We start from the raw sequence: 21,296 nt of genomic DNA on the forward strand, positions 1-21,296 counted from the left end.
CTTTCTCAAGCCTCGAAATGACTATTGTTACTGTTGTCATCTTGGATGTAACAAGAGTATGACCAAGACTTACAAAACCGACTTAATCTTTTATTCAGTATGAGTGCCTAAGACCATGAACTCAGTAGGAAGGTCTTTAGAGAGTTAAGAAAGAAGGTCATTCTCCCAAAGACTTGCAGTTCTTGTAACCTCAGACATTGCTCCCTGGTGGCAATAAATAATGCACATTTAAGGGATTTGAATGTTGTCTTACGTTTTAATACCCAGAAGCTATATCCATCTTTTATACTGTCTACGGCTAGTGCTAGTTGGAAGCTCACAGACAGTACTTTTACCTTGTTTTTTGTTCATCAGTATACATAATTTTTTTGCCATATATATTCCTATTTTTGAATGTTTTTGAATAGAAGCCTGTATACTAATGATCTTTCCTACTCTTTTTTTAACCCTCATTCTAATCTCTAGGTCTTCCTGATGAAAAGGGCCGCGTCCAGATCCTAAACATCCACACAAACAAGATGCGAAGCTTCAACATTCTCGCTTCTGATGTCGACGTCAAGGAACTGGCAGCAGAAACTAAGAACTACAGCGGTGCAGAGCTGGAGGGTCTGGTCAGGGCAGCGCAGTCAACCGCCATGAACCGACATATCAAGGTCACTAGGCACTTCCTAATACACAAAGCATACATACAGTGGGATGCAAAAGTTTGGGCAACCTTGTTAATAGTCATTATTTTCTTGTATAAATCGTTGGTTGTTACAATAAAAAATGTCAGTTAAATACAGGGAGTGCAGAATTATTAGGCAAGTTGTATTTTTGAGGAATAATTTTATTATTGAAAAACAACCATGTTCTCAATGAACCCAAAAAACTCATTAATATCAAAGCTGAATGTTTTTGGAAGTAGTTTTTAGTTTGTTTTTAGTTTTAGCTATTTTAGGGGGATATCTGTGTGTGCAGGTGACACTTACTGTGCATAATTATTAGGCAACTTAACAAAAAACAAATATATACCCATTTCAATTATTTATTTTTACCAGTGAAACCAATATAACATCTCCACATTCACAAATATACATTTCTGACATTCAAAAACAAAACAAAAACAAATCAGCGACCAATATAGCCACCTTTCTTTGCAAGGACACTCAAAAGCCTGCCATCCATGGATCCTGTCAGTGTTTTGATCTGTTCACCATCAACATTGCGTGCAGCAGCAACCACAGCCTCCCAGACACTGTTCAGAGAGGTGTACTGTTTTCCCTCCTTGTAAATCTCACATTTGATGATGGACCACAGGTTCTCAATGGGGTTCAGATCAGGTGAACAAGGAGGCCATGTCATTAGTTTTTCTTCTTTTATACCCTTTCTTGCCAGCCACGCTGTGGAGTACTTGGACGCGTGTGATGGAGCATTGTCCTGCATGAAAATCATGTTTTTCTTGAAGGATGCAGACTTCTTCCTGTACCACTGCTTGAAGAAGGTGTCTTCCAGAAACTGGCAGTAGGACTGGGAGTTGAGCTTGACTCCATCCTCAACCCGAAAAGGCCCCACAAGCTCATCTTTGATGATACCAGCCCAAACCAGTACTCCACCTCCACCTTGCTGGCGTCTGAGTCGGACTGGAGCTCTCTGCCCTTTACCAATCCAGCCACGGGCCCATCCATCTGGCCCATCAACACTCACTCTCATTTCTTCAGTCCATAAAACCTTAGAAAAATCAGTCTTGAGATATTTCTTGGCCCAGTCTTGACGTTTCAGCTTGTGTGTCTTGTTCAGTGGTGGTCGTCTTTCAGCCTTTCTTACCTTGGCCATGTCTCTGAGTATTGCACACCTTGTGCTTTTGGGCACTCCAGTGATGTTGCAGCTCTGAAATATGGCCAAACTGGTGGCAAGTGGCATCTTGGCAGCTGCACGCTTGACTTTTCTTAGTTCATGGGCAGTTATTTTGCGCCTTGGTTTTTCCACACGCTTCTTGCGACCCTGTTGACCATTTTGAATGAAACGCTTGATTGTTCGATGATCACGCTTCAGAAGCTTTGCAATTTTAAGACTGCTGCATCCCTCTGCAAGATATCTCACTATTTTTGACTTTTCTGAGCCTGTCAAGTCCTTCTTTTGACCCATTTTGCCAAAGGAAAGGAAGTTGCCTAATAATTATGCACACCTGATATAGGGTGTTGATGTCATTAGACCACACCCCTTCTCATTACAGAGATGCACATCACCTAATATGCTTAATTGGTAGTAGGCTTTCGAGCCTATACAGCTTGGAGTAAGACAACATGCATGAAGAGGATGATGTGGACAAAATACTCATTTAATTCTGCATTCTGCATTCTGCATAATAATTCTGCACTCCCTGTATATCATATAGGAGACACACACAGTGATATTTGAGAAGTGAAATGAAGTTTATTGGATTTACAGAAAGTGTGCAATAATTATTTAAACAAAATCAGGCAGGTGCATACATTTGGGCACCACAAAAAAAGAAATGAAATCAATATTTAGTAGATCTGCCTTTTGCAGAAATTACAGCCTCTAAATGCTTCCTGTAGCTTCCAATGAGAGTCTGGATTGTGGTTGAAGGTATTTTGGACCATTCCTCTTCACAAAACATCTCTAGTTCATTCAGGTTTGATGGCTTCTGAGCATGGACAGCTCTCTTTAACTCACACCACAGATTTTCAATAATATTCAGGTCTGGGACTGAGATGGCCATTCCAGAACGTTGTACTTGTTCCTCTGCATAAATGTCTTAGTGGATTTTGAGCAGTGTTTCGGGTCGTTGTCTTGTTGAAAGATCCAGCCCTGGCGCAGCTTCAGCTTTGTCACTGATTCCTGGACATTGGTCTCCAGAATCTGCTGATACTGAGTGGAATCCATGTGTCCCTCAACTTTGACAAGATTCCCAGTCCGTGCACTGGCCACACAGCCCCACAGCATGATGGAACCACCACCATATTTTACTGTAGGTAGCAGGTGTTTTTCTTGGAATGCTGTGTTCTTTTTCCTCCATGCATAACGCCCCTTGTCATGACCAAATAACTCAATGTTAGTTTCATCAGTCCACAGCACCTTACTCCAGAATGAAGCTGGCTTATCCAAATGTGCTTTAGCAAACCTCAAGCGGCTCTGTGCTGTGGGCGGAGAAAAGGCTTCCTCTGCATCACTCTCACATACAGCATCTCCTTGTGTAAAGTGCGCCGAATGGTTGAACGATGCACAGTGACTCCATCTGCTGCAAGATGATGTTGTAGGTCTTTGGTGCTGGTCTGTGGGTTGACTCTGACTGTTCTCACCATTCGTCGCTTCTGTCTATCTGAGATTTTTCTTAGTCTGCCACTTCGAGCCTTAACTTGAACTGAGCCTGTGGTCTTCCATTTTCTCAATATGTTGCTAACCGTGGAAACAGACAGCTTAAATCTCTCAGACAGCTTTCTGTATCCTTCCCCTAAACCATGATGGTGAACAATCTTTGTCTTCAGGTCATTTGAGAGTTGATTTGAGACCCCCATGTTGCTACTCTTAAGAGAAAATTAAAAGAGGAGGGAAACTGTTACGAGTCCGAAATTGAGGATGAGAGTAAAACAATGATGGTCCAGAAGAGGTCAATCAAACAATTGATTTTAATGAATGCACGCAGCGTGGAGAGGTGCAAACTGCAAAACAGTTGTACATCTCTACCCAAAATACACTCTAGATTGCTTTTATAACATCAGGGTATTGTAACGCCCCTTCTTGCGTTTACAAGCACATAATTTGCATGTACAGAACATTCATGTATTTTAAGAATTAACTGCAACATAGAGGTTCCTCCTTGTGGCATACTCTTAAGAATATGGTGATGATCTAAGGCCTTTGAGGTCACCATGGGCTGGACATCCTTCCGTCACCTGTAACTAGGCAAACTCAAATGCAACAAGAAGCTGAATACATTCAGGCCTTTGCTCAGCTACTTTTTACTGTAACAATATACTCAGCATATGAGTTATGATATATATATATTTAACTCAATCATTTTAAAGTAGTTATACTGCACCTGTAATAAACATGTTAATATTTGATTATGATAACCCCTATAATATAAATTATAACATAACGCCAGCAACTTCAATAAATGCTTGGATGAAATGATAATTAATGCAATGATAAGATGATGGTTATATAAAATAATCCCTGTAATTCCACAATTCCCCCTTTTGACGTCTTCCAAAGACGTCACTACACCATTCCCAGGTCCACTACCTTCGCTCTGACCCTCTCTAGCCGCCCCCTGACTCAGCAAATCCGACAACAACCTCATGTCCTCTAGGTGGTCCAGCAATAAAACACCAGCCCCCACTTGAAAACACTTCATGCTTAGGTAATCTCCGCTCCTTTTCTGGGTCCCTCTCTAGTGGAAATCTTCTCCTGTAAGGGATAGAAAACAAACAACCTTTCTCTGCTACACCTTACTAACTTACTGTGTTCATCTCAGGTTCCTGTCATTATTCAAAGTTGGTTCCCAATATCATATCAGGCCAAATCACAAACCCTACTGCCACGTCTACTTTGTTAAGCTCTTCAGTTAGACTCTGTACCGGTTTGCCAATCTGTGTGTACATGCCTCTACACTTTTAATGTCTAAATGCACATCTGGATGTATGTGCACTTGTATGTCTATCTGCATCTATGAGTCAATGATTTGTCAGATATAAGGCGTTAATGTGAGAAATGTTTCCTGACTATTAACTCCTGATACTCAAGGAACTTTCCTGTTTGCGGAACTTCCTAGGTTTGGCCTTTTACACTTTTACTAAAGAAATTTTAACAGAGCCCAAAAAGATTTTTATTTTACTCCTGTGCTTGACAGGTTAAGCGAAGTTGTTTTTTGTTTTGTTTTGAAATTTTTCTCTTCTGAGTGTGTGTGTGTACATAAGTAAGAATATGATAATCAACATAAGATCCCTGGTTTGCAAATGATTTTCTGCCCCCGCTGCAGGGCAACATCATGTGGTGGTGAGTCTATGTTGGCTAGTTTAATGCAAATATGTAACAGTTGCTTCATTACATTGCCCACTCAGAGTTGCGCAGTTTCAAAGTATGTGGAGAATTCAATACACATTTCTTGGCTAATTATTTTCCCAATAAAAGTGAAATCATACATTGCATTTGATTTTACTTATGTATTATCCTGTTCTGGGCTCTATCCATTATATTAACTTTATTTAATCTCAATACTCTTTATGTGTGTGAGCAACGCTTTTAGTCTTATTAAACACAACCCAAGTAAAATGCACACCATCCCCATGTCAGCCTAAATCTCCGCTAAAAAGCACACTTCAAAGTTTTCTATCTGGATTTACGCCTCTTTTGGCCTCAAGCATATACATAACATGCAAAGGTTACTGTTAATGCCCGTTAGACAAGTTTCCATTATCTACAACATTTTGTTTCACCCGGCTCACCCTCACACATTTCCTGTTCACTTATTGCATATTTATCTTTAACACCATTTACCTCAGTAGTTGCTAAGCAGAAACAAAGCAACCTGTGGTCCACCTTTACCCTGTAAAATAAACCCCTGTCATGATTGTGTCTGTAAGCATGTTTTGCATTCATTCATTACACTCCCCGCCATTCCTGCAAGTTAGGAGCTGTAAAGTTGAAAGCTGCATCAAGTCCAGGCCTTTGGCCTGGCCTATATTTAAATCATGTGTGTTTGTAAGCGTGCATGCAATTCACCTGCTATGTTCTCATCTTCCCTCAACATGTATCACCTGGACACTCTCACCAGTGAAGCTTAAAACCCTCTTGGATAGAACATCAACTCTAAACAAGCACAATTATGCATTGTGTATAAAATTAACTCAACCTCATGCTAACCTACATAAGTACCTGTCTTAAGAGAGACCTCTGCACAGCTCAGACGCCAGTTGCAAGAGCTCTCTAACATTAGAATCATCAACTGTGACTTATATAGTGTTATTTCGGTACTTTATACTTCACACATTTTTGAACATTGTTTATATGGGGAGTTCCTCTTTTTGTGTCTATATTTATTAATATGCCTTGTGCACTAAAGCTTCCTGTTTTTCAGTCTGGCTGAGCACTTGTTTGTGAATACAAACTGGCCTCTACAAGCCTTCATTAGCAGATACACATTACAAATACTTCATATATACAGAGAAAAACCCAATAATCCACATTTCACTATTTTGTTCTTTGGTTCAGATTTGGATTCTGTATTGTTCTTTATTTCTTATTCTTTATATTTACATTGTTTTTTGCTAGTCTTGGTTTATTATTGTCTGTTTGGGAGCTGACATAGTCTCTATAAATAAACTTCTTTTGGTGGAGTAGCATCAGGAGAGAAGCTCCAGAGAGGCATCTTCCATGTTAAACACTAAAATATAACATAAGAGATCTTCTCAACGTGTTGTATATTTTAATATTTCCTTATTATTTTGTCATGAAATAAATCAACCAAATAACTTAAGCTGTGTGACAGCACCTTGCGTTTACGCCAGGCTGTGAACTGCCCTAAATCTACTTGCTACACCCCCTTTTCACCTAGTTTAATTTTTTCAATCCTAATTTAAACTATTCCTGACTTCCCTCAATGCACACTGTAAAGTGTAAAAGATACAATTAGCTTTCTCCTGGTAAAAGGTCCTACATTATTTTCTCTACCTTTGGAAACATCCTCTATCGAGTTAACCCATTTCATTTTTCAAACTTAGGCCTGATTTCTTCGCCCCCTTTAACGGGTAGCGCATATCCGGTCTGAACACTGTGTTTGGGCAATTTACGAATTGTTGCAGGATTTCTATGTTATGTAAAGTTCCTCTCATCCCTTTTATGCTTCCATTATAACCTGTGTCTAACAAGCTTTTGATCTTCTTTGTAATATAAACAACTCGGTGTATTTGTGCTCTGTTCTTCTCCTTTCTCTCGTCTGATCATCTCAAGTACGTCCTGTACCAAATTTGCTTCCTCTTTTCAAGTCCCACATTTAATTACAAGCTCTAATACATTTGCCCTATATTGCTGTCTCGACGTGTTTCCTGTCAACTTAACAGAGTTATTGTCAGAACTCAGAGCTGAGGTTCCCCTTTTCTAAATCTGTATGTTCTACAAGAGAGCAAGTCGGTAAACAAGTTTATCATCACAAAGGTTATTAGGTAAAGGTCACGTAGGCATTTGCTTAGTAACCCTAAAAGAGCACATTTCATGTAGCTAATCGCATATATTAACACCCCCTTTTTGTGACACATCTCATGTGTTACAAACTCAAAATCCTTCACTCGAGCTTAGGGAATTAAAAGAAAAGTTTAGTCCTATCATATTATGTATAAATGCTCCGGAGCTTCAAACCTGTATTTAAGGAATGAAATCAAATTAATCATCATGTCAAATCCTTTCTTGGCTCCATCCACAGCCTACATCCTTGAAACATCCTATAAACAAAAGCCTGTGTGTTAACCAGAACATCACCTTTTATACTCAGTTTCTCCACTTCATCCAACCTGTAATATAAAAAAGTTAAAACAGAACAATTATCAGTCATATGTCCAACCTTAGTCCAGTCTTTTGTCAGTGTCCAGTCGGTCCAACCTATGGTCTGCCTCGTCCGTCCATTCACCTGTCCATTCCCACACATTCACTCACACGCATTACCATCAGGTATTGCTGACAGTGGAGACTATCTCGCAAATATTCAGTCTTCACTCTCAGCAACATCAACTCATTTATCTGTTTTACTTTGTTTTTAAGAAAATAGTTCTTTCTGCTTTTAGACTGGATTGGCTCGCGGCAATCCTTTTACTTTGTCAGCGCTGTTATCCACTCTTTTGCAGGCCTGCTTACAACAAAAATGAGAAAAAAGAGAGCTGAGTATTAGCTCATCAAAGTACAAAACAAAATCACCTGACAGGTTTTTCTTTATAAGTGCACTGTTACAAAACCCCTTAAACATGTCCATGTTTATTAACACTCCCTCTTTAAAAATAAAACAACAACCTCAAAAATCTTCAACAATCTTAAATTTCACCCATAGAACACACCCAAAACGTAAAAAAGCTACACCGTTTTGTACACGAGATCCCCCTTTAAGCACTTTACCAAACTCACATTCAACCTTAACATATAAGCACGTTCTCACAATATGTCAACACTAATTTATAAACCTCTTAATCAAATTTGCACCTCTGAACAATCTACCCCTCCTTTAAGGCCTCAATCACACACACACAGCAAGCTCCTCTGTCCACATTCACACGAGCTCTCAAACTTTTTCCATACTCAGCCATATCTCAACAATTTAACTTGGCAAAAGAAATACATGTTTAAACTTTATCACATTATTGAATTATTTTCATTTTCTTTCTATACTAATCACTTGTTTTGATCACTCAGTGCAAGAGCACTCCTGAGTCACTCTTATAGACACTTTTCTTTTGTTTTTCCATCTATTTTATGAACCATTCACACCATTCTCTCACTCATACAAGCAGCAAGCAGATCTTCATTGCATATGCTTATGTTCTTAGCCAGGTTTTTAATCAATATCTGTTCATTAAGCTTCAGGAGCTTGTCTTTATAAGGTTAATGCATTTTCTGTTTGTGTGTGTATGGGTATATGTTATTTTGCATCTATGACTTCACAGTCTCCCAGACTTCTTCCCAACTCTCCAGTTAAGCAGTCAGTTTTCTTTTTCCCCGAGTTACTAACCCACATTTTGATTTCCCACCTTAAATTACCGCCCTCCTGGTCTTCAGCCAGGAGCTGGGGCTTGCTTTTCAGGTTCCTGGACACATCATGCTGTGAACAATTCAACCAGAAACTTGCCTTAACTTATCCATAGATGTTAACCTCTAACTTTCTTCCGACTGCTGCTGTGGAGAGCCGGTCCAAGTCTGCTTTACTCCTGAAAATAACAAAACTAAGACATTTTCATTATTATCACCAGTGGTTAAATAACCCATTTCTCTGTCTCTGGTCAGAAACACCAATTATGCCAGGCATGTAAGCGTGTTCTTCCCTGCATTTTATGTTAATTGGGTGTAAACTGCTTCTTCATTAAATTAATTCATTGAGTTTCTCATTGCATTTCTATGTATTCATGTTAATGTACACTACGTGTAAGCTGTTTCTTCATTGCATCCTATATATTCATATTTAATTTATGCATTTCACCACTGAGCTTTAGATTCAAACTATCTCACTTCTGATTCATTTCAAAAATAATCTCACATGTAACAATTTGTATGTGTGTTTTCTATTCATTAAGGTAATAACAATTATTTCTTTCATTATTCTTACCTTTTCTAATGTTTACCTCTTTGTTATGCTATGGTGGACATCCCTAAACAATTCATGAGTTCAGGTTTCAATTTTCAATCCAATTATATCCTATATTCTCGCAGTCAAACTCGTCCAGCTTCATCTCTCACTGGTCCTCTCTGCACAATGTCCTGTTCGGGCTTCAAAGCTCCAGCAAACACAGTCTCAACTCAGCTGCTGTCTTCTTCTCTGTTTCTTTACAGTCTTTCTTTCAGATTAAGTCCCAGCATGGCAAAATATCACTCAATGTCCAGTGCTCTTCCACAATTCTTTATCCCACTGTTCAACTGCCCAGCCTGTATTTTCACAGTACATGTTACATTACTCTTACATGCTGCTGCTGGTCGTCAGTCGTCATCAGTGTTAATGGATCAGTGGCACTGTCGTTTGCCTGCTGTATTCAAGTCCACGATGTTCTATCGGTCTTCATCAGGCGATTAACTGTCCTTTGAAGTTCTTCTCCGCTTCAGGGACAAAGTGAGAGATCCAGCCGCACAATTTCGAGCCAAAAACTGGCTTATTCTCCCAATTCTTTTAATCTACTTTTCTGCTGCTGAACTCAAGGTTGCAAAGTTGAAAGACGCCCACCTGTATTGACACACTAAACCATATAATTAGTAATATATGCATTTTTCCTTAAAGGCTTCATTTGCTTCATCTTCTTAGAATTTAACTCTGTCCATTTCTCTGGGTGCTCCCCTGACATCATCAGTCACACACACACCTTCCTGTCACACACACAGCAGCACAGTATTTCCTATTTCTCTTTCCTGTTTCTACCGATTAATCAAACACTTGTTTTTTCATATTTACAGTCTACAAACCCTCTTTAGTTTTACTAAGTCTTGGTCTAAAAACAATACACCTTCATTTCCCTCACACACATTTAAACCGAGCTCTTTCACACATCCAAACAATTAACCAAGTGTATATGCTTATGTGTTTTGAACTGAGAGAAAAAGACACTCAACCTCTCATACCATCACTCATGCATTTCTTGAATTAAAATCACTTTCAAACTTTAGCACATCCTACTTTTCATCACACAAGAAATATATTTCACACTCCTTTATTCCATACACACCTTTTAAATGCTCTAACCTCTTTCAGACGCCATAAATCGTCTCACACGCACTGCCTTTCTCTCTCTCAGACTTCCCCTTTTCACTTACTCAGACAAATCACCCAGTCACTCAAATCAAATACTGACAGCATTCACACAATTAAAATCACTCGAAATACGCTTTCATACGAGTATTTTAAACATGCCTTTCATAATCAGAAAGAGCAAGTCAAAAGAAAAAAGAAAAAGAAAACTGAAACCTCTCATCGTCTCACACCCCGCTTCTCCACACACATCACCATTCTTTAGGTCAGTTTTGTAGCATCAGTCACACAATCATTACACAATACCCTGAATCCAACATGTGTATTTACACAAACTGTTATAAAATGTTGGTCAAAAAACACGGTGTGATTACAAAGAGTCAATAAAACATGAGTCCTATTACTCTCAACAAGTATTACGTCGTTCAAGGACGTGTAAAGCAAAACCCATACTCCAATTCTACATGTATCATAAAGTAGTCATCATAATTAACAACCGTAATGCCAACAAAGTAGAAATAAAAACAATTCTTCCCTTAAAACACCAATATAAGTCGTCCTTAACCCAGGCTCTGCAGTCAGTCATTAGCCACTCATTAGTAAACAGGAAATGTCACTCTAAATATGTCACAGGCATCTCATTTACATAAACACAGACACACTCTCAAAATAAACAGCCTGCTGCAGTGCCCGTGGCAGACAGAGCCTATATACAAACATAGAAATTATAACACAGAGACGTCTGATAAATTAAATAATATTTACAAGGCCTTAAATTGCACAACCTACATAATTTAGACAAAATTTAATTAACCCTCCAAGGGAGAAACTCCAAGTTTTTGATCATCAATGACAGTCTCAGTTCCAAACTGTATCTGCTCTAATCCCTAAATATCCTAAATGAATTTAAAAGCGTCCAACGCCCAAGCTCCAAGCTTTGCTACCCAAAAAAGTGCATAAACCGTTCCAAACGGTGAAGTGGTCCAACCACTGGCTATTTAGGAGCGTCGTTGTTCTCCACACTTGCCAAGTGAACTATCCCTCCCAGAGGAAGATGTCGATCGTCACCGACAAATTGGAAGCGTCACCTTCCGACAATGCACTTACTGGAACATCCCACAGTTCCGTTCTACAGAAATTTACTTGTATTTTAAAGACATCCTATGAAACCACAAAACCGACTGTATTGATGTCCAAGCCCAGCTTTATATTCAATTATAACTGTATGACCATATACAGATTTCAAATGACCTATATCCTAAATTCAGTAGTCCAACTACTTTAAATTCTCTTTCCTTAGCAGTCCAACTGCATTTCCTTTAATCAGTACTGTCACTTAACCTTACATTATCATTACTTCAACTTCAATTCTCATGAGATTTTCACCGAAATCAAAACAGACCCTTGCCAGTAATTTTCAGTGAGTAGACTTTCAATTTTGTCAGAGTCCAATTCAGCACTGTTTGGAAATAATTCAACAGGTAGTGCCTTACCTTTGAATAAGCCGGCTTATGTCCACTCACTTCGACCACTGACTCGTGTCTGCTCGTTCGAGCGCCTCGGACCCTCTCAGTCTCAACCTCCAACTCTCTCTACTCAACCCTCGGCCAATGCACCAAATGTTACGAGTCCGAAATTGAGGATGAGAGTAAAACAATGATGGTCCAGAAGAGGTCAATCAAACAATTGATTTTAATGAATGCACGCAGCGTGGAGAGGTGCAAACTGCAAAACAGTTGTACATCTCTACCCAAAATACACTCTAGATTGCTTTTATAACATCAGGGTATTGTAACGCCCCTTCTTGCGTTTACAAGCACATAATTTGCATGTACAGAACATTCATGTATTTTAAGAATTAACTGCAACATAGAGGTTCCTCCTTGTGGCATACTCTTAAGAATATGGTGATGATCTAAGGCCTTTGAGGTCACCATGGGCTGGACATCCTTCCGTCACCTGTAACTAGGCAAACTCAAATGCAACAAGAAGCTGAATACATTCAGGCCTTTGCTCAGCTACTTTTTACTGTAACAATATACTCAGCATATGAGTTATGATATATATATATTTAACTCAATCATTTTAAAGTAGTTATACTGCACCTGTAATAAACATGTTAATATTTGATTATGATAACCCCTATAATATAAATTATAACATAACGCCAGCAACTTCAATAAATGCTTGGATGAAATGATAATTAATGCAATGATAAGATGATGGTTATATAAAATAATCCCGTTAATTCCACAAAACTTACAATTGACCCCCTTAAATACTCTTTCTCATTATTGGATTCACCTGTGTATGTAGGTCAGGGGTCACTGAGCTTACCAAGCCAATTTGAGTTCCAAGAATTAGTTTTAAAGGTTTTGGAATCAATAAAATGACAACAGTGCCCAAATTTATGCACCTGCCTGATTTTGTTTAAACAATTATTGCACACTTTCTGTAAATCCAATAAACTTCATTTCACTTCTCAAATATCACTGTGTGTGTCTCCTATATGATATATTTAACTGACATTTTTTATTGTAACAACTAACGATTTATACAGGAAAATAATGACTATTAACAAGGTTGCCCAAACTTTTGCATCCCACTGTAGCGCTGTGTTAGTGTAGTGACGAAGCAGAAACACCATAGTTTTTGTCTAAAACACAGATCAGATATCAGATTTAAATACCAATGACTGTAAAAATCATGGACAACATAGCATCTCCCCAAAACTGAAGCAAAGATGTCTCTATAGCCCCCTGGTGCCTGGCAGCAGTATAGGTCATAAACCCCGCCTCCTCCAAGTTAATGGATGGCACAAATATGCTTTCTGCCAATTTAGGTAGTTATGATCATGGAGATCAACTTTCTCATCAGTTCATTTTAATTACTGATTTGCTGCTGTGCGTCTCTGTTCAAGAAATGCAGTTTACTGCAAACCACAGCAACTGACACACTTTAGGGCAGGGGTGTTGAACTCCAGGCCTCGAGGGCCGGTGTCCTGCAGGTTTTAGATCTCACCCTGGGTCAACATACCTGAATCAAATGGTTAGTTCATTACCAGACCTCTGGAGAACTTCAAGACATGTTGAGGAGGTCATTTAGCCATTTAAATCAGCTGTGTTGGATCAAGGACACATCTAAAACCTCCAGGACACCGACCCTCAAGGCCTGGAGTTCGACATCCCTGCTTTAGGGCATCAATGCATTGTTTATATCACCCAACGCATATATATTACTGTCTCTAAGGGAGAGCCCAGACACACTTCATTGGAGGTTAATTTCAGTGACCTCATTCTTTCGTCTACTACCCACAGCTCAAGGCCATAGATGAGGGTAGGAGCATAGACCAACGAGTAAATCAACAGCTGTACTGTAGCTCTTCTGCTTTCTTTAGTTGATTTTATGGTAATCTGAAACTTACTGACTTTTGTTTTTGGTAGATATTTCAGATTAGTAATGACAGGGGATTGAGTTGATATTGCCCCATTAATTTGTCATAATTTAAATGTGATGATTTCATCTCCAGGCTACCTCTACGGTTGAGGTGGACATGGAAAGGGCAGAGAAGCTGCAGGTCACCAGAGATGACTTCATGGGATCCCTCAACAATGACATCAAACCAGTATGTCTCTGCTGTTTTCAGAGATGATGTCATGATCTTATGTTATGAATACAGTTTAATCCAGTGATATGAAAACGGCTAAACGATGTTCCTAATACCTCTTCTTTAAATGTTCTAAGGCATTTGGTACCAACCAGGAAGACTACTCCAGCTATATCATGAATGGCATCATCAAATGGGGCGACCCAGTCACTCATGTTCTGGATGATGGAGAGCTGCTGGTACAGCAGACCAAGAACAGTGACCGCACACCACTTGTTGCTGTTTTACTGGAGGGTAAGAAGTCAGAAACACATCCAGCTAGTACCCCTGTGAGGAGTATTAATAGAAAAATGTCCATCCATCAGCAGGAAACTGTACCTTCCCCTTTACATTCAAACAGGCCCACCCCACAGTGGAAAGACAGCCCTGGCAGCTAAGATTGCAGAGGACTCACAGTTTCCCTTCATTAAGATTTGCTCTCCAGACAAGATGATTGGACACTCAGAGATCTCCAAGTGCCAGGCAATCAAAAAGGTAAATGCAGCAGTGTCTTTTTGACTTTACGCCAGTTCATTAAATAATCAGATGTTTACATTTAAAATTGTAGGTTTTATTGTCATTTCTCATGCATTAATACCTTTCTGTCTTCACTCTTCCTGTCTTTGTTTCAGGTCTTTGATGATGCTTATAAGTCTCAGCTGAGCTGTGTTGTGGTGGATGACATTGAGCGTCTGCTGGACTATGTGCCCATCGGTCCGCGTTTCTCAAATCTGGTCCTTCAGGCTCTGCTGGTGCTACTCAAGAAAGCTCCACCCAAGGTCAGAGTTCATCTAAAGCTGTATATACACTTTAATGTTGTGAACAAATATATGATGTATATGTATGTCTATATGTTTTAGCTCTGTGATTAGCTACCATATCCTTCTGTGGATAACTTAAAACTCCCTGAGATTTCAACAAGCCTATTTTTTTCAGCAGCTTTAGTGTAAGGAGATGCAAGCCAAAACCCACCAGAAAAACCCCCAAACTATTTCACTAAGGCACCAAATGTGTATTATTACTATTATTAGTTTGAAAAAAATAGAACAAACAAAACTGCTCTTACTTGTGATTCTTTTCCACTTGTTCTAGCAAATAAATAAGCTGTGAATCAAATGTCGCAATATTTATTCATTGCAATACTACAATATCGAGATCTCTAGTTTTATAAAAAATGGAGTGACATTATCTCTATTGTCTATAGTCTTTGTCTTTGTAGGAAAAACTAGTTTTGACTGTGGCACCAACATGTATGTTTCCCCATACATAGTTCTGGTCTTTCTATGATATTCTGGTGATAATAAGAAAAATATAAAGCAAATCCAATGTCAGCGATTCGCTAAAATTAGTTACTTTCGTGCATACAGGTAAAGGAGTTCTTCTGTATCTTCAGCTAGCTAGCTAATTTCCTTAGTTTAGCATAAATACTCAAAAACAGGCAGTAAAATTGAGTCCGTCTCTGTCCAGTAGGTAGGTTACACCACCTTATGCCACTTATCCTTCTAAAGTTCGTTTGCCAGTTAGTAAGAGTAGTACTGGCATGTGGATTTGATTAGTTTTCAAAAGAAGTGCTAGCTAATTTCCCCCATTATTAGGCTTTGCTAAGCTAAGCTAGGTTACAGCTTAGCAAAGAACAGATAAATATACATCCCAAATGTTTAACTAATGTGTGTTATAATGAGGTGTTACCCATGAATTCCATGTTTTGGATTTTTTATTTTTTACTTAGTTACTTTTCCTGTTCCTTAACATAAAATACTAACAGTCCCAGTTTATTTTTTTTAATGTAGTAAGAAGCTTTTTATCATTTTTACAAGATACCTTCAACATTATTATGATTTTAGCTTATACAGGTTAAACCTAAACGAGCCGTAGCTTTCTGTCATATATTTTCAGTCCTGTTGTCTGACTGCTGTAGGTTACAAAGTGTCTGTAGGCAATGATGGACATAACACTGTTTGTTTTTACCAGAATATGTTGTTTTTCTGAAAGGTTTTGTGACATGAGGTATGGTAGTACATTTACTTACTTTTTAATAACCAGAAAAACCTCCTGTAAAAATAAAATCCACACTGGGCTTGTAAGACCTTTAATGAAGAAATTAATCATTCATCAGCAGAGAAAATCACTGGATAATTTGCTGTAATTTGTGGTGTAATCAGCAATATACAGAAATGAGTCATTTAAACCTCCTGCAGGGCCGGAAGCTGCTCATCATTGGCACCACCAGCAGGAAGGACGTCCTACAGGAGATGGAGATGTTAGATGCTTTTAGCACCACCATCCACATCCCCAACATCTCTACTGGGGACCAGCTAATCGATGCCTTAGAGGTAAGATGGCCCCATCTTTTCAGACACACAAATGGCCACAACATACAGTACAGACAACAGAAAAAAATCACGCTTATTTTAGAATAGGCATGCATGCACGTTTGAATGCTTAAAGATAAAAATAATCACAATTGTGCACTTAAGCTAGCACTCAGAGATGAAGGTGCTGAATTATGCATAACCACCCCATTCCCAAGAGCATAAATGCGTGCATATACAAAAACATGTAATCTTGTGAAAAAATGATTTAACTGAAAATAAAAGGCTAGCTGCTAAAGCTGAATTAAAAGCATGTTTTTCCACAGCTTATACCAGAGGCTTTAAGTGCTGCTTGAATCGGCTTTGTTGTCTTTGCAGCTACTGGGAAGCTTCACAGACAAAGAGCGGGCCAGCATCGCACATCAACTCAAAGGAAAGCGGGTCTGGATCGGCATTAAGAAACTCCTCGTGCTCATCGAGATGTCAATGCAGGTACAGAAGCAAGGCGACAGATGGAAAAAGTGTTGTGTGTGAACTGTAGTGTGACAGACAAGATGACTGATGGTTTAAAGTTTGCTTGGTGATAGGCAGTAATTTGGGAACTAGCAATAGAAACTCTAACCGGTCCATTTACTAGACCTTGAGGAGGCCTTGTGTACCCATCTAAATTACTTTGTCCGCTATATTTTCCAAATGATGACATTGCTGGAGACAATCTGTGGCCCAAAACTACTATAACTGTTCAGTATTTATCAGGTTATTACAAATACAAGCAAGGGTTAGCTAGAATTGACTAGCATAGTGACAAGAGCCTTAGCAAGAGTTCTATGGATGTAATGGAGCATCCTAGTGTCACTGCCTAATGTCATTAGGAAATATCTGGTGTGACTGTATGACTCAGTGTGAACTTTTTCCTTCTATTTCTACCACTCTTCAGTTTCTCTCTGTCTTTATTTTGTTGTCTCTAGATGGATCCAGATTACAGAGTGACCAAATTCTTGTCTCTGCTTAGAGACGAGGGGGCGTAAGTACAACTGCTCTGCAATAATTTCATTAACTTTCATCAGCTTAAACCTTCTTATTTTTATCATTATCTTTATCATTATCATTATCTGCTTTCATTTCATATGTTTACCCCTTTTTTAAACAGGAGTATCAGGATGTTGGTAGCATCACTGAAAGAGTACACTTAACACATCTCATTTACAATACCCAAGAACACAATTGTTTTAAAAAGGTTCAATCTTGTATTCCCAGATATAGCAGATATAGTAGATGCTTCTATTGTGCCAATAGCACAAAAAAAGGCTAACAATCAGCGACTTGGTTTTCAACACTTACTAACACTAATGGCTTTATTTTGCAATCACCAGGTTGAATGAAGGTGACCAAATCCGAATATAAGCTGTTGGTCGCTCTCGCTATGTCCTGGTAAGGTGAACAACAAAGAGATGAGGCTAGAATGTGAAGCTGTAGCTTGCTAGTAAGATATTAGCATTTATACTAATGAAATGAAGCATTTGACAGCTTCTTAACTTGAATATTGCTTTTTGTCAGGCATCAGTTTGATAATTACATAGAAATGGTAAATGCTAACACACCTTTAGCCAGATATTACAACATTCACATTAGCATTTATAGTTTATTTTTAGCTGAAATTGGCTATACTAAGTTTATTGTAAAATCAAAAAAGCATATAGACATAACATATAGAAAGATATAGAAGAGAGCTCCCAGTGATTATTATTTGTAATGAATTAAAGGTTATAATTTTTAAAAGAAAGGATTTATTGTTAATGAAGTAGTTTAACTAAAAATGTCCCAGATTTTTCTTTCATTATATCATCAGCATGTTATTTTTATTATCCACATATATAAACATTATCTCATCAGCCTAACATGACATTCTAAATGTCATGCACGAAGTTTTACTCACCCTTTATTTTATTTCACCACCCCATGGTGCCTTAGTTCATGCTTATTAATCTTTGATTCATCAGAGTTTAAGATTATTAGCATGTTTTAGTTTTTATATTTTGAACTTAACTGTTAGTTGTGATTTGAGAGCAGAGCAGGCCTTTTTAGGTTCACATTAAGTTTAGACTGGGTTGTTTGACAAAATTGAATTAATGTGTATGACATGAATTAATACTCAATGTTTAAATCCATAACTCATGTAACGTTTTCATCGCTAATGAACAAAGCTAACATTAGCTTACTGATACGGTCTGTTACGAAGAGTAAAAGACCGGATTTGGTAAAAGATTTGGCAGTTAATCTATTCCCAAGTAAAACATTTGATTATTGTATAGTGAAGCTTGTTATGCTACAGCTTGTTAGTATAGCTGGATGGTGCTAACGTTTCCTTGCAGATAATATACTAATCAGGTCATGCTACATTATATGCATCTGAGTTACATGTTTTCAGCCTTCTACAGTATAACCTATCATTTTAGATTTTCTGAAAAGTATATATAACTTCAGTGAGTAACACAAATTTAACACAAGCAGGGATCAATATTTGATTAAAAAGTTTTTTGCCAATCCACCGGTTCCACATTGTACCCCTGATCCCAACTATAACCCCAACCCTGTCTCTTATCCTATGAGTCATGTTATTCTTTATAAATCTACTTTTGTTTATTAGTAAAATGGAAAAAAAAAAATCTAAAAAAAATATTTTTGAGAAAAACAAATGTCTGTTTTGCCTTTTTCCACAATATAGGCTTAGGATATGGCTACCGTTAGGGTTAGCCCCTTTTGATGACCTAAATCTCAGAGGGTTACATTAGTAGTTTTGGCAAACTTTAAAGTAGTTAAGGCACAAATTTGGGGGTAAATTTACTGTACAAATGCATTAGGACTGTCACTTGTGGAAAACAGACTAGGTGGAGTGACCAGAGAGGATCAAGCCTCTTTGTCCTGCTTCTTTTTATGGCTATCTGAGGTTTAAGGTCTCATTGGTGATGACCTTAACTCTAGCTCCAAACCCTAATCCTGTGTTCTACAGAAAACCACAAGGTACCTTGTTTTGTTCCTTGATGGCAAAGACTTGTTCTGAAAGCACAGGGTTAAAATTGGGGTCAGGGTCATCACTGACAATGACTTAGACCTCAGTGAATTAAGGACTGGATTTGACAGCCACTTACAGTTACAATTACTTATTTGGTGTTTCTGAGGACTGAGGCTGAGCCAATCTACTCAGCAGCACACACACGCGATCAAAAGGGCAATAGTCTAAAAAGGTTGATAAATGTGGAGGGAACTGGTCATAAAAGTGACGCTAATGGCTTAAACCTCCATTGTTTTTAATGGAAAGCGGGGATGCCTCTTCTGCTCGCAAAAAGACATCAGCTTGTATAAAAGTCACTTAATCTATGACCTCAGTAAACACTGTCCTCTTGGGTTTATCATCTCAGCTTATCGAATACATTATGATGTTTATTTTGTAAATTACAGTCTTTACAAGGAAGCTGAGAAAGAAGATAAAGCAGCGTACGCTGCCGCCATCTTTCACTGACAGTTTGTTGTTTAGTACTCTGTTCAAGCCTGTTCATTTATCTTTTACCAAACAAAGACTCCAGTGTTATGGTGGGGGTTGCTATAACGGTTCAGTCTAAAATGGGAAGTGTGTTGACGGATGCAAACCAACCTGTAAGACAGCTTGCCTTCTTTTCCCATTCTTCCCTTTTGTAGTGATCGGAGCTTCTATGAGTAGAGCGAACGAGAGGAGCAAACCAAACACATGACGCCACCCAGAAATAAGGAAGAAGAGCAGGAAAAGAAGAGATCTTCCTCCAATCCATCGATGCATTTATCTATGTAACTACACACCTGGTCCAAGAGAGGAACAAACGGGTTCCTCTTTAACTCGGCATGTTTCTGTAGGCAATACCACGGAATCACTTCCCTCCTACTCGGCATTCTCATCATCAAGTACACATATTGACATATCAGAGTAAAACACTGGAAGTTGTACTGTTAAAAATCTGTTATCTGTAAAAAACTAAAACCTGAAAAAAACAATAGATCATTGTAAAAAAAAAAGTACTGTTATGTGAATTGTGTGTATAAAAAGAAAAAAAAGAAGAGTTAAGAATTTAAGTCATCTATGTTTTTAAGCTATAGTCTTTGTTGTATTTGTTGCATATCTCGTCTGGCTGCAGGTAATTATTGTTATTATGATGTGTATCCTCACAAGCAGTATCAACGGAGCACATGCAGAAATGCCGAAGCCTTTCGAATATCAAGATGTGATCACAAAGAGGCTTTTAGTGAATATTTAATAGCAGTTTAAAAAAGAAGCTGTTCCATGTGTAAATGTAATCCCTTTAAATATAAAGTATGTTTATGTTCTGTAAATAGTATACATAGACATAACGAAGTATATCATGAACTTAAGTCTAAACTGTATCAGTATCACTCTTCTTCCCTGTTGCTCTGGAGATGTTGACTTTAGCAGATTAGTGTAATAGTGAAAGTAAATGTTGGATTGATGGCCGGCCTGTCTGTGTTGTGTACAGTACAGTTCAGTTTAGCTCTTATAGTTCTGGCATCATCAGTGTTAAAAAAAAAAGTCTATAAATATATCCTGCACTCTGAACATCCAAACCTTTAGTACGTCTCTTGGTGGTCCTTTGTGGGAAGTCGTGCGCGTGTGTGCGTGGAGTGTGGAGTGTCGAATGGGATTGTGCGTGTGCGTTTCAGTCTGTGCATGTGAAGTGTAGACAGCTGCTGGTTATTTTGCTACGTTTGTTTTCTCATGTCATGTTTTCAGTGCTTCAAAGTAGAACGTTCTTGTTTCGTTTGACCATTGGCATCGTGACTGTGTGTGCGTGTGTGAGTGTAAGTGTCAACATGCAGATATTGCAATAAAAAAAGAGCACATATGCACAGGAAA

At 38.4% G+C, this 21,296-nt stretch overlaps 1 protein-coding gene across 2 annotated transcripts in view; it reads left to right on the forward strand.

Moving 5' to 3' along the window:
* Positions 1–21,296, forward strand: part of LOC100697603 (vesicle-fusing ATPase) — a 62,667-nt gene extending 41,371 nt beyond the window's left edge. For both annotated transcript variants that reach the window (XM_005468579.4, XM_025906705.1), the window contains 9 exons: positions 466–653; positions 13,968–14,063; positions 14,183–14,339; positions 14,446–14,579; positions 14,717–14,863; positions 16,283–16,417; positions 16,775–16,888; positions 17,365–17,420; positions 20,093–21,296. In XM_005468579.4, coding sequence (XP_005468636.1) covers positions 466–653; positions 13,968–14,063; positions 14,183–14,339; positions 14,446–14,579; positions 14,717–14,863; positions 16,283–16,417; positions 16,775–16,888; positions 17,365–17,420; positions 20,093–20,114 — 1,049 coding nt within the window. In that variant the 3' untranslated portion in view covers positions 20,115–21,296. The remainder of the gene's footprint in view (positions 1–465; positions 654–13,967; positions 14,064–14,182; positions 14,340–14,445; positions 14,580–14,716; positions 14,864–16,282; positions 16,418–16,774; positions 16,889–17,364; positions 17,421–20,092) is intronic.

This window comes from Oreochromis niloticus, linkage group LG4, assembly GCF_001858045.2.
Source record: "Oreochromis niloticus isolate F11D_XX linkage group LG4, O_niloticus_UMD_NMBU, whole genome shotgun sequence".
In the NCBI taxonomy this organism is placed as follows: Eukaryota; Metazoa; Chordata; class Actinopteri; order Cichliformes; family Cichlidae; genus Oreochromis; species Oreochromis niloticus.